The sequence below is a fragment of the Pseudorca crassidens genome, chromosome 5 (assembly GCF_039906515.1).
Source record: "Pseudorca crassidens isolate mPseCra1 chromosome 5, mPseCra1.hap1, whole genome shotgun sequence".
Taxonomy (NCBI): Eukaryota; Metazoa; Chordata; class Mammalia; order Artiodactyla; family Delphinidae; genus Pseudorca; species Pseudorca crassidens.
In genome coordinates this window covers 145,564,064-145,577,496 of record NC_090300.1, presented here as the reverse complement: position 1 = coordinate 145,577,496, position 13,433 = coordinate 145,564,064, and the positions used below count along the sequence as shown (strand labels likewise).

At 50.5% G+C, this 13,433-nt stretch overlaps 1 protein-coding gene and 1 long non-coding RNA gene across 9 annotated transcripts in view; one reads left to right on the top strand and one right to left on the bottom strand.

Annotated features, from left to right (window-relative positions):
- The window catches only part of C2CD2 (C2 calcium dependent domain containing 2), a 64,154-nt gene extending 55,928 nt beyond the window's left edge, over positions 1-8,226 (top strand). For 3 of the 4 annotated variants that reach the window (XM_067739542.1, XM_067739541.1, XM_067739543.1), the window contains exon 14: positions 3,936-8,226. In XM_067739542.1, coding sequence (XP_067595643.1) covers positions 3,936-4,585 — 650 coding nt within the window. In that variant the 3' untranslated portion in view covers positions 4,586-8,226. The remainder of the gene's footprint in view (positions 1-3,935) is intronic. The other variant, XM_067739544.1, reaches the window with a different exon arrangement.
- LOC137225482 (uncharacterized) lies at positions 61-4,001 on the bottom strand. Of its 5 annotated transcripts, none has more exons than XR_010943863.1 (4): positions 3,865-4,001; positions 2,598-3,230; positions 1,111-1,774; positions 61-853 (listed from the first exon to the last, which is right to left on the bottom strand). It is a non-coding gene; the product is annotated as an uncharacterized lncRNA (long non-coding RNA). The 5 variants fall into 5 exon arrangements; XR_010943861.1 differs by having other exon boundaries at positions 61-705; XR_010943862.1 differs by having other exon boundaries at positions 61-340.
- Positions 8,227-13,433: the final 5,207 nt, after the last annotated feature.

The following is a 13,433-nucleotide window of genomic DNA, read 5'->3' as shown; positions in this document are numbered from 1 at the left end:
TCATGTTTGCTGAGTTAGTCTGTGCACCCTGGAGATGGGCTCACGTTGCTAGAATGTTCTGTCCTACCCAGGCCGCCAGCATGCCTCTCGGGAGATTCACATCATTCTGGAAAGCCTGTCAGAGTCGTTCCCAGAGAGCAGGGCTGTGCTCTGCGATCCCTCTGGGAGCGGCATCCGTCTCGCCCTCCAGAGGCTTCGCCAGCGGCCACCCGCAGACCGGCGCTCCAGACGCCTACTGGCCACTTCCAGCTCAGATGCCATCCTTAGCGGCACAGAAGAGCCAGGCTCGAGAGCACGGCTTTGTAGGGCGAGCACGTCACCCCTCCGAGTCTCTGCTTCCCTATTTGTAAGCAAGAGATAAGAGCACCCTCAGGTGGCTGGGAGACGTAACCGGGGCCCCACCCTCACATGACTGTCCTCTGTCCAAGAAGCCAACGCCCCCACAGAAGCCATGACAAGTGGTGTCAAGTTAGGGGAAACGCGGACCTGGTGAGCCGTGCGCGTGACCTCAGGACGAAGCACACCAGGGTACACATCACATGACAGCATCCGGTTCAGGCGGTGACGCTGAACAGGCAAAGTTAACAGCACAGCACACCTGCTCCAGAGGGTGGGCGTAAGGACCAAGAACAGAAACACCACGTGGCAGGCCTGTGGGGGCAGCACAGGTCCGTAGCCGACATGGCGCTGGCTGGGGCGGGGACGCTGTTGAAACAAAGCACAGCCAGCAGGGCCGTTTAAACAGTTACGGCCAACACATCTCTACCAGCTCTGCTCCCAGGACGCAAGTCCTTGCTGTTTTATGTTAATGTGACGAGAATTTGAAGTTTAGGCGTTTCAGGTGCAATGTCATCTAAACGAGAGAAAGCGACCGCTCAGAAGTGTGCAGACTCCCTTTTTAAGGAGTTTTGAGCACAGCTGCCCCTTGCCTGTTCCTGTGTTCTGGTTTCTCGCTCAATCCAGGGTGCAAAGCCAGACCTTCAGAACCGGGTGCTGTGCCCTGCAGGCTAGGCTGCCATGTCCCCATCCCCCGTCCCGCATGGCCCTGAGATATTAAAACGTGAAGGGGCATCAGGAAACTATGTAGAAGAAAGTGAACGCCCTGCTTACCTTCTGCCCTCTGGTCTGGTCCCCAGTGCTGACGTCTGTGTCCTTAGTCTGTGTCCAAGTACTGATGGCGGTTTGACCAGACCTTGGTGGATGGTTTCCAGCCCCAGCTGCATGTTAGAAAGACCCGGGATTTTTTAAAAGATGCTGATGTCCAGATGTCTCCCAAGAACCCCTCACATCAGATTCCCCAGGGCTGGGACCTGGACGTCTGGAGTTTTTCCAGGTTGCTGCCGGACTCCAGCGTGTCTTGGGGCTGAGAAGACGGCTGTAGCATCTGCCCTCTGCCCTGATCTAACACGGGGCGTCCAGGGTCCGAGGATAAACAGGAGGACGTGGCCGCTGCTTCAGGACGCTCATCTCCCCTGCCCTTTCTTGTCTGTGTTAGATTCCTGGGGCTGCTGTAACAAAGTACCGCAGATGGGGTGGTTTAAACAACAGAGATTTCTTCTCTCTGAGCTCTGGAGGCTGGGAGTCCACGATAAAGGTGTGGCAGGGCTGGTTCCTCCTGAGGCTACGAGGGAGAATCTGTCCCAGGCTCTCCCCCAGCTTCTGAGGGTTTGTTAACCATCGTTGTCACTCCGAGGCTTGCAGACGCATCACCTTGAGCTCTGCCCTCATCGTCACATGGCGTCTCCCTGTGTGTCTCTGTCCAAATTTCCCGTTTCTATAAGGACAGTAGTCATACTGGATTAGCACCTGTCCTAATGACCTCACTATAACTTCATTGCCTCTTTAGTGACCGTATCTCCAAACAAGGTCACGTTCTGAGGTGCTGGGGTTCGGACCCCAACATAAGAATTCTGGAGGGACACGATCCAGCCCATGACACCACCCCCGCTCACACCTCAGACCTTGGCTCCAGACCCCAGACTGAATTTCAGCACAGGGACGTGTATGACATGGGCTTTGCAGATGGAGCCTTCCAGGGGAGATCCTCTTTCTGCCGGGCTTCCACATCCCTAGATCTGCAGCTGGCCTGGGGGACGGACTGGTCTGTTCCCCTCTCCACACTTCCATCCCCTGCCCCCTGCCCCGGGGAGATGGGGGTGGGGTGTGGCATTAGGGTCCAGGTTAACGGAGTAGGTCCATCAGACCTTCCTTCCTCTCCTCTGTTCCAATGTGACAGCCCCCCATTCACGTGCTATTTGGGGGCTCCAAGCTTAACCCAAAGCAGGTACCTAGAGGTCAGAAATACCTCCTGGGTCCCCCCCCCCCAATCTGAGGTAACCTGGTCAGGCTGGGAGGCCCCGGGACTTGCAATATGCTGGGTAACTGACCGGTGGGCATCACTGCATCTGCCCCCGGGACTGGCCAGAGTCCAGAGTCAAGCCCTGTCGGTGGTGGTGACCCCTGCCGTAACACACCCTACCCGGTGGTTTTTTGAGATACGCTGCATCCTACAGGGATTGGAACGGCTCCCGGAACAGACCTTTCTGGCCCAAGGAGAAGCCCGTTGAGCCTAAAGCCACTGACACTTGTATACTCACCCTTCTGCTTCATCCCTTTGCAGCCTTCCTCAGCCCCCCGTACACCGCCTCCAGCTTTAGACAATGGTAGAAAATGTCCGAGTGAGTCTTCGCAGTAGGTTGATTGGACCCAAAGAGCAAATGAAAAACAAATCTCTTGGACAGCTTTGACCAAGTTAAACTCGGCGCATTCCTGGAGCTTTGAGCTGTGTTCTGCTGCTTAACCCAGGCAGAGCAAGTAGGACACGCATCCTTTTTTTTTTTCTTCATTGTTAATTGGAAAATTTCTTTTTAAAAATTTTTTTTATGGAAGTACAGTTGCTTTGCAATGTTGTGTTAGTTTCTACTGTACAGCAAAGTGAACCAGCTCTACATATATATATATATATATATATATATATATATATATATATATATCCCCTGGGACATGCATCCTTAAGTTCAGGTCCAGTAAATGGCCTCTTAAAGTCACGGGCGTGCTGGTTTTCCCGAGGTAAGTGCTGATTATGCAAGGGTCTGTGCATAAGGCTGAGTCAGATTCCACAACTGTCCATACATTTCACGTAGAAAAGCAAGTGATGCCTTCCAGCCTCCCGTCTGGATAAACCAGGATGGTGTCTGCGTATGTCACAGGTGTTGAAGTATTCTTTGTATCTGTCGTGAAAAGAATGGATTTTGCCAAATTAGCTGTAAAGCTCCTGATTGAGATGGTCAGGCCATTCTTTCAAAGTCACTAACACCTACATGCACGCGGTCATGGGTTTCCCAGCCTGGCTGGAAGGGCCCCCTGATCCCCCTGAGCCTTGTTCATAGGATGTGAAACTAGTTTGTGAAAATGGAAGCAGGTTAGTGGGCTCTGGCCATCGATATGTTAGCTGGCATTTAACCTTTAAGGAACCATTGCCGTGGAAATCATTGCCGCTGCTAATTTTTTTTCTATTTCATATTGCACCACTTGACGTCATATAGAGATAGGTCGAAGCAAACAAAATTGAGGGGTTTAGGTCTAAAGTGGTCAAGTAACAGACATCTCATGTGACTTAGCCTGATACACACGTGCTGGATCTGAAGTTGTAAAAGATCTTCCTCCCCAAAAGAATAAATGTTACTTAAATTTCCTAAGAGAGTGAATACCATTGTTCTCAGAGTCCTTAATTTGGTTTTAATAGCATGAGCGTCCTTTCTGGGGCACAAAGCACTCTGCTGTTTATACCCCTCCTCGTGATGGGGAGTCTCTGAAAGTCAGGGATCTAGACGCCTGCCTGGGAATGGACTCCAAGTGACCTACCTGCTCACTGCGCCTTGGAAGCACCTGTGCTGTGCTCAGGCCAGACCCAGCTGCCTTTCTTGTGCCAACAGGGAGGCGCGCTGCAGTCACAGGCTGCCTTCTATTAGAGTCGCTGGAGGGAGCCGCCTGCCTTCCTTTCCTCCTGGACGCGTCGCCCACCGGGCTTTTCACCCGCAGCCCCGCTGACCCCGTGCCTTGCTCTTGCAGGAGGGATTTTAAGGAAGGGCGCGAAGCTGTTCTTCCGCCGGCGGCACCAGCAGAAAGACCCCGGCCTGAGCCAGTCCCACAACGACCTGGTGTTCCTGCAGCAGCCGGCGGGGCTGCGGAGGAAGGGGTCGACGCTTGCCCGGTTCCTGAACAAGAAGCTGCTCTCCAGACACCGGGGCCAGAGCACTGCAAACGGCGCCCCCCTGGACCCCTGCCCGTAGGCCGGCGCGCGCCTCCTTCCCCGCGATGCTGCAGACGTGGACCCTCCGTAGCCACCCGCCAGGACACAGCCAGAGGGCCCGTAAGTTGTGGACGGCCTCCCTGTCCCCAGTCTAGCTGGGGTTTTTTCCAACAATTTCATCTTTTAAAGGGGAAAAAAAAACCAACAGAAAACATTCTGAGTCTCCAGCCAGGAGGTTTCCCCCGGAGAGAACCTACAAAGCCCAGTTTGCCACCGGAAGCCACGAGACCGGACGGCTCTGCAGCGTGGGCGGTGCTCACGTCTAAGAGTTGAAGTTAAATGGGAGAAGGCTATTTACCACTGTGTGAACTATGGAACTTACCATAAGGGGCTGTGGACGGGCAGGGGAGGGGGACAAGCTTTGCCCTCCATGCTCTAACTTTGGTCCGTGCCTGGACCACATCACAAAGAGGAGGCCGCCTCTGTGCTGTCACTGTGAACGGAATGGATGGGTCACCTCTCCTAATTGGCTGCTCAGAATAAAAAGTGCAGGCGGCCCTGAGTACTGAGGGGTGGGACACAGGCAAGAGAAATTACCATGGGAATGGAAACACTGACAAACGTAGGAAGACATTTGCCTTTGATATTAGCCATATAACTTGAAAAATTATGCAAATACTAAATATATCCTATGCATATTATGCTGAACACTTTTCTAAGTTTGCTTTGAGCCTATCTACGAGTGGGAGATATATAAATCCTTATGTGGTTTTTATATTTTTCTCTATAGCATCAGAGCTGTAATAATACGAACAGAGCAGCCAACACAGGGAATGTTTCTCTCCCGTCCGGCCTCCTTGTTCACAGAAGCGCCAAAAGATGAAGTTAGGAGCAATAGGCCACAGCTAGAGGGACACGGGCACCACACACATATGGTTTTTCTGCAGTCCGAGGTTGGTTTGCCAAATATTGCCCATAGCCGAAACAAAGTACTTTTAGGGCAAAAGAGGAAATTATTTTATGTCTCAGATGTGAGTCTTAGGAATGGAAGTTTAATAACAAATGAGCCAAACGTGCGTCACGCTTCTTCTGTGAGCTCTTCAGAATTCTACTGTGTTTAGCAACTCTTGGGATGCCCTTGTTTTGATTTCCAGTGGAAAAAAACAGTCAGTTCAGCACACGATGTTAATATCCCTACGTGTCTTCCAAACCACTTTCCTCATCTGTACGCCGTTACCCTGGGGTTCATTCACAATTTTCACATCGTCCACTCCTTCTCAATGAAACACTTTTAGGAGACATGCTTATTAAAAAGCACCTGTTGGGCTTCCCTGGTGGCGCAGTGGTTGAGAGTCCGCCTGCCGATGCAGGGGACGCGGGTTCGTGTCCCGGTCCGGGAAGATCCCACATGCCGCGGAATGGCTGGGCCCGTGAGCCATGGCCGCTGAGCCTGCGCGTCCGGAGCCTGTGCTCCGCAACGGGAGAGGCCACAGCAGTGAGAGGCCCGCGTACCGAAAAAAAAAAAAAAAAAAAAAAAAAAAGCACTTGTTATCAGGGTGAAAGGTTTTGAGTAAGATTCATTTTCCTCCAATAAGATTTAAAGGCTACAATGAAAACTTGGCTCCTGTCACAGATGTGAAATTGGGTGAGTTCCTTCCTATAGCTGCTTTTGTGAATCCTTAAACATATATTTCAGGAGTAAGAGAGCCATGGATGAGCAAAACCTTTATAAAAATCGAAATTATAGAATTTTTTCCTTTCCTTTTTTTTGAGGGAGAGATTAGAAAACTACATTAAGAATTTTGTAAAATGCACATTTAAAATTCTTAGGTGTCCCCAGAATTATCGAGTAACTGTAAAATGACTTTTTCAGCATAGTTTGCTTTCAAAGATTATACTCCAATTATAATCGCTGTAAGTTAGCACCTGGTATTCCAAAATATAGTATATTCATACCAAGTTAGTCCCCATAGGCTAGTAATCGCTACTAGTCTTTTGGAACCGATGGTCTCATTAATGTTCTCTTCTACTTGAAGGATTACTGTTCTCTCTCATGTGGTCGACAGAACCTGTGCCATTCCAGAATTAATTCTAAGAGGATATTGTGTGTCGAATTTCAGGCACTGATCAGAAGTAGTCAGTACAATTTGTTTTTGATTTGGAAATTCAGATGGACTTGATTTATTCAAGCGTGAAGGTGTCAAGAGTTTTAGATTCAAGTTTCTCGCTCTGAAAAGAAGTCTTAGCTGTTCCCATTCCTGAATGACCCCATGAGCATTCTGTTCTCTGCTTCATCCCTTTATCCGGGGCTCTGCTCTCTCAGCTTCCTCGTGACTTGAAACCTCTTCAGGGTCCCGGGCATGGGTCAGGTGGGCTGCGTCCACCCCGTGTGTGAGAAGCGTGTGGATTAACACGAGGGGGACAGTGTTGCTGGGAGATGCGTATTTCTTGGTGTCTGTTGGATGTACATCAAGAACCCTGTACATTTGAGTCAATCCCAGAGCTTACCCTCCAGACACACACACACACACAGTCACCATCAAATGGCTTTTTCTGAAGTTGCGGAGGACACTAACGTAGCAGGGAATAGGATGAGAGAAAAGAAGCGTAGGGTCAGGGTCGCACCATGAGAACAGGGGCTGTATCGATACTGTGAATGTTTCCTTTCCAAGCTGTTTATCCAGATCTGGTTTTTAATGATGTAGGATATTTATGTCAAAGTAAATGTCATAACATCAATCTAGATTATACACCAAATGCAAAACCTACTCATTTGTAAGCCACCTTATTCCCTTACCTTTTCCACATGCTGGAGTGTTCTGAGGGCTTTTGGTTTGGTTTCTGTTTTGTCTCGATGAAATCTTTGCAGAGTGGTGTTCTGAAAGCAGTTTCTCGCGAGCACTCATGTTAATGTGCGTCTGTATGTCCGGAACCAGCTGGTCACGTTGGTTTTAATGAGCTGTCAACAATTCTCCTGGATTTGTTTAAGGACGAGCCTGTGTTCTTTGTGGAGGAATGAAATGGACCTTTAGGGGTGCGTGTATGTTTTCATGTAGCGTCAACAGAAGTACCCATCTCATCGCTCCAGTTGAAAACCTGCCGTGAGGAAGAAGGTTTAGACCGAGCAGTTTATTTAAATCAGGTCTCAAGTTTAAGTTCACAAGCGGCCCTGGATTCCTAGAGAGGGCTACCCGGCCTGCCGCTGCCGACCCGTCACAAGCTGGGTGCCTGTCCAGGTGTTTGACTGTTTCGCTGGCCACACCTATAGAAGAACAGTGCAGATTTTCTTCTCGAACAGAAAGGGAAAGATTCATTTACGCTGCTGCCACTCAATTCAAGTGTTTTCTGAGTAACCATCTCGGCTCTCTTGAAACCTGACGGTGTAAGTTGGTGGATGTTCGAAGTCAGAACATTTAACTCCATCAGATGAAAAACAGATCTCAGCACCGGCCTAGACCTGACGCCAGACCCTGCCTCTGCTGCCCCATACCTGCGAAGGCGTGATGACCAAAGCAGGCGGCACGGGGACGCCAGCACTGCTAATCCTGCGAAGCAAACTCAGGTTACACCTCTCTGGTTCCTTTTTTGGGGGGGACATTCCTACTTTCTGGATGAGGAAGCATTTGAAATACAACAAACTGCCCCATTCACCCAGCTGCCAACTGGTCAGTGACGTGCCGTTTATAATTTAGGCTTGTAGGGTTTTTCCCCCCGATATCGTATTAAAGCTACTTTTTTTTTTTTTTTTTTTTTTTAAAGAAGAAAATAAGAGGTTTTCCAGGTATGTGGAGAGGTTTGGCTTGATGACCAAGTGTGGCGATGACTTTACCCGACGATGATTGTATCCCTGGGAAGCACTTTAAAAACAGACTGCAGTCCTGCGCCAGCCCTGTGCAGCTGGGTTCATGCGGGGAAGGTGTGGCTGGAACACGAACGGTCTTTGAAGGAAATAAACGTGCCCACGCAACACTAAACATTGAGTCGTTTTTGCCGAGTCCTGCGCTGTCCCCGAAGTCCAGCGGCTTCTCTGAGGCGCCGGAATCCTGGTCTTGCCTTTGTCAGGCGCCACCCTGGTCAGCTGGCTAACCCGGGAGCTGTCCTCCTAACATTCTCCTTAGGTGATTCATAAGTCACTTAGCACCTGCTTTAGGCCTGGGGCGAAAATCATTTACTAGACCGTCCATGTCTCCCATGAACTTTGGGGTTCTGGTGAATTGTAGGTGCTGCCAGTCAGGGTCTGCTTGGCTTGGGTCCCCCAGTGGCCACGTGACCCTGTATGATCCCCAGGGACCTTATGAGGAGTGCTGTCCCCTCGGGGCGTGAAGCCTTTATCCATCCATCGCCCTCGTCATCGCCCCATCCCAGCAGTCGCCTGAGGGTGGGTGCACAGTGGACACCTGCACGGGGTCAGAGGGGCATATGCCAGGTGGGGCTCTGTGGTGGCTGGCATCCAGGCTGGCCTGGGCTCCTCCACGGTTACTGGGTGGGGACGGGTCGGCCGGGAGGGGTGCACAGACAGCGTCCTGCACCAGCCCTGCAGGCCTCACGTCTCTCCTGGTCATCAGCTTCCCTGTTTCAGCAGTTTCATCCCACTCATCTACCCAAGCACCTGGCACTTAGAAAACTGGTACCCACCCCAGCCCCTCGCCCATCCCCCCACCCTTCCTCTCCGCTGTCCTGACCCTGCCTGTCCTCTCGGGTGTGGAGTGGTCACTTGAGGGCCGAGACTGACGCACAGCTCTGCATTTCAGAGGAAGAGTCTGCCCACGCAAAGCCCCAGTGTTAGCGGGGCTCAGACCCTGGATTCTCTGCTCTGGACGTGGCAGGTGGCGATGGTGCTGCGACTGGTTTGGGATTAAGGTATCCTGGGGCCTGGGACTGAACTGCTGCTTCCCGTGTGGCCGGTGGTCCACTCTGCACTGACACTCTAGGAATCTGGAGGGACTTGCTGGATGGCCAGCTTTCCCAGCCTGATCTCCTGCGGTCACCTGCAGGTGCACACTGTTCTTGCCAATCCCCTCTGTACAGCCCAAACGTATCCACTTCAACCACCTTTGGGCATTCTGGAATGCACACCCCTCGGCCCCAGGATGCACTTCTCCCTGTTCTTACGATCTAACCAAACACAAGCCCTGCTTTCTGCATGAAGTGCTCGGCACCTCGGATGCCCCAGGGCACTTCCGTTGGCATCCTTCAGTCCCTGTCACTTGGCCTCACCTCACTCTCTCCTAGACTTGCACCCCAGCAAGAATGTAGGTGCCCGTATCCCCTGGGTCTAGGATGGTGCCCACTTAAGCAACGATGGACATCAGCAGACAGCTTTATATAAGCTCAAATAGGAAGTCTGCTTCCTCCCATCCTACCCCACTCACCAGGGCCCAGGGTCAGGGGACAGAGCCAGACATGGAGGGGCGGCACGTGACAAAAAACGTGCTGCTCTTGATCTCGGTCACTTCCTACAAATATAGGGTGCTGTGAGTATATGTCAATAAATCGTTTATTGAAAGAAAATGCAACTCGCTCACCACAGAGGGCTGGCCACCAGGACGAAGGACCTTGCACGGTGCCCGCCCTCAAGAGAACGCTGCCAAGGCCACACCCCCTGAAGCACCAACTTTCACCATTGTCCACTGCTCACCTTGGCTCTGTAACCATGACTGTCCATAATGCAAATCGCCAAGCTGTGCCCTGCATGTGCCAGGCACTCAAAACTATTCATTATTGGGGCTTCCCTGGTGGAGCAGTGGTTGAGGGTCCGCCTGCCGATGCAGGGGACACGGGTTCGTGCCCCGGTCAGGGAAGATCCCACATGCCGCGGAGCGGCTGGGCCCGTGAGCCATGGCCGCTGAGCCTGCGCGTCCGGAGCCTGTGCTCCACAACGGGAGAGGCCACAGCAGTGAGAGGCCTGCGTACTGCAAAAAACAAAACAAACAAAAAACAAAAAAACTATTCATTATATTGATGTCATCAATATTTATAAAGTTGGATGCTTGCCTAGATGCCTTGGGTTACTTGGTATTTTAGAGAAATACCAGGAGAGAAAGACTCGAGATCACAGTGATTATAGCCAGTACTAACTGAGCACTTACTATGTGCCAGGAATTTTGCAAAGTGTTTAACAGATACTGACTCCTTATACTCTTTGAAGCAACCCCATGAGTTATGATCTATCTCTGCTTTACAGATTAGGAAACTGAGGTACAGGGAGGTTAGATGACTTGCCCAAGATCACACAGCTGATGAGTGGCAGAACCAGTATTTGAAGCCAGGTTGTCCAGCTGGAGACTCCATGTTTGCGACCACAAGTCTCTACTGCCTTGTGTCAACTGGAGAGACCAAGGACTTGTGGCCTTATGCAGTCTCTCCTGAACTTTAATGCTCCCTGTTGTGGGTGAGAATGATGGAAAGTGAGATGCACTGCTTTGCACACAGTAGGAATGAGATTATTCGCTGATTACTTCTCTCTTTATCTGGATGGGAAGAATTAGCCAGAATGAAAGTAGAAGCTAAAGGTGGTGTAAAGAAGTGAAGCTTAGGATATGTGCATCCATAATGTCCCCTAGCAAAGGAGTTTTATATCTAAATTAACAAAAAAACAGAGCTGATGAGACAAGTTAGTTGGAAAGTACACGTCAGGCAAGCCAATGTCAGGACTGAGAGCATGACACCCAATCTGGGGCCACGTGGTAAACTGATGACATCTTAACGTCACAGCTAGTCTCTGTTCAGGAAGGAAAATCCACTGACTATAAGGGAGGCTCTTCCCTGTTTATGTTTTTTTTTTAATTCTCCCAATTTATTTTTAAAAATTCCAAACCCACAGAATGACCTACATACCCTTCACCTAGATTCCCCAGTTTTGCGGCATTTGCTCTGTCCAGCATCTATCGGTCAATCGATCGATTATTGTTTGAGGACATCATGTTTCACCGTAAATTCTTCAGAAGCCTTTTTCTAAGAACACAGGCATCTTCATGTCATAGTTCAATGCAATGATCACGTCTGGGGAATTTAACATTAATGTTTAAAAATTTCAATTTAACGTCAATGCAATACTATTATCTAGTATCACAGTCTATATTCACATTTCCCCGACTGCCTCCACGACATCCTTTATAGGTGGTTTTCCTTTTTTTCTGCCTGGAATTCAGTGAAGGCCTGTTGCATTAGTTGTTAACAATGAGAATTTGACACTTTCAGCAACAAACCTTTTTTTTTTTTTTAACTTTAGAATTTTGGCTACAAACCTGCCTTAAAAGGAATTATTTCCAGCCCTCACAGACAGAATATAATGAACAGGCTGAGATTTCTTTTGAAGATGCAATGACCTTGGGGAATGTGGACCCAGCCCTGGGCTGCATGCATTGCTATGAGAAATGGCTTTAGGGGGGTTGAGGTCTTGTCTGCTTTTCCACTCTGGCTCTGACCTGACACTTTTTTCTATAAACGACCTGCTTTTGTGCCTATATGACAGTAGATACTTAGTGTGCAGAGACCAGAGAACCAGCCATCTGGGATGAGAATTGTGAGTGATGTCACCAGAGGGGTGGGCGTGTAGGTGGGGGGAGCACATTAGCTGTCGTGGTCAGTTTGGGGCTCTTGGGAGTTGGGGCACATTTGGGCAAAGACCTGAATGACGGGGAGATGGTGGTGGAGAACCCGGGAGCGTGTTCCAAGGTAGTGGGAATGAGTGCAGATCTTGGGAGTGTGTTGCAGGAGCAGAAGCCTGGCGGCGGGCTGGGATTTCACCGCTGGAGGCGGAGTGGGGGCCACTAGCAGGGTGGAGGTGAGGGGACACAGGTGAGGTGATCTAGGTGTAGGAGGCTGTGGTGCAGACCTACCGTGCCACTGGGAAGCCACTGCAGAACATCAAACATGGGGGGCGGCGAAATGAGCCCCGGCAGCACTGCACACTCTGCAGGCTCCCTCCCCACGCCCTGAGGATGTGCCCTGCTGATGGGTACTTCCCTGGCGGTCCAGTGGTTAGGACCCTGCGCCTTCACTGCCGAGGGCGCAGGTTCAATCCCTGGTCAGGGAACTAAGGTCCCACAAGCCAAAAAGATCAACCTCAAACACATACCAATACAAGTGAGTCTGGCTGAAGGATAAATTCCTGCAGGCGGGACTGCTGGGCTAAAGGCTACGTGCATCTAGAATTTCTGTGGATATCAACAAATGGCCTGGATGGAGGCTGTACCCGTTAAATCTCCCACCCGGAAAGGATGAGAACACTTGTTTTTCCACAGTCTCTCCAAAATCATGCTATTCAACTTCGAAAATTCTTTGCTAATGTAATTGATAAAAATGATCTCACTGTGATTTTGCTTTACATACATGGCTGCAACAATACAGTTGACTAGCACCTCCTACGCTTATAGGAGCCATTGCATTTTCTGTGCACTGTCCATAGCCTGTTCATTTTTCTCTTGGGTTCTTTATCGTTTTCTTAATGGTTCTTAAGAGCTTACATATATGAGGGGAACGAGCCCTTTCTAATATCAATTTCAAATCATTTCCCTCTGTTTGGCCCCTCTCTTTGACTTTGTTAACGAAGGCTTTTTGCCAGGCATAAATGAACAAGACAGCTTACATCTCTGAATATGAGAGGCCAGGACTAGATAAGCCATCCCTTTGGTCCCTTCTATTTCTAATACTTTGTGACTGGTGGGGGTCAGGAGGCCACACCAGCCCCCAAGCTTGGGGTGGAGGGAGGGGCAGAAACACTCAGTGCCAGGGAGCTCTCTGGCCTCAATTTCGCAGCCTGGGTCTGTGTGCAAACTTTGCACGGAGCAGTGTGGGGTAGTGGTTACGGCGGGGACTTCGGGGACTCACTGGGCCTGGATTGAAATGCTCCGCTGTCCGCTCACCAGCGAGCTGCTCTGATTCATGAAATTGGGGGGCAGAGCAAGGGCTTCCAAGCGTTCACTGTGTGGACAGAAAGATGACCAAGAATGGCAGCAGTCCATGGGCTAGATTCAGAAATCATTATGCTTGGGCAGCAAATCTTAGAACTGTTTTAAAGAAAAGTTCGCCCCCTGCTCGCACCTAACCCTCCCAGCCCCCTGCAGGGAATTCAGGCTCGACGGAGCCATCAGAAGAAAGGTACTGGGTGTGGGTAGGGGGCCTGCGCGAGCTGCCAGCGCAAAGTTGCCGGGGATGGCGGGACCCGGCTGCGCCACCG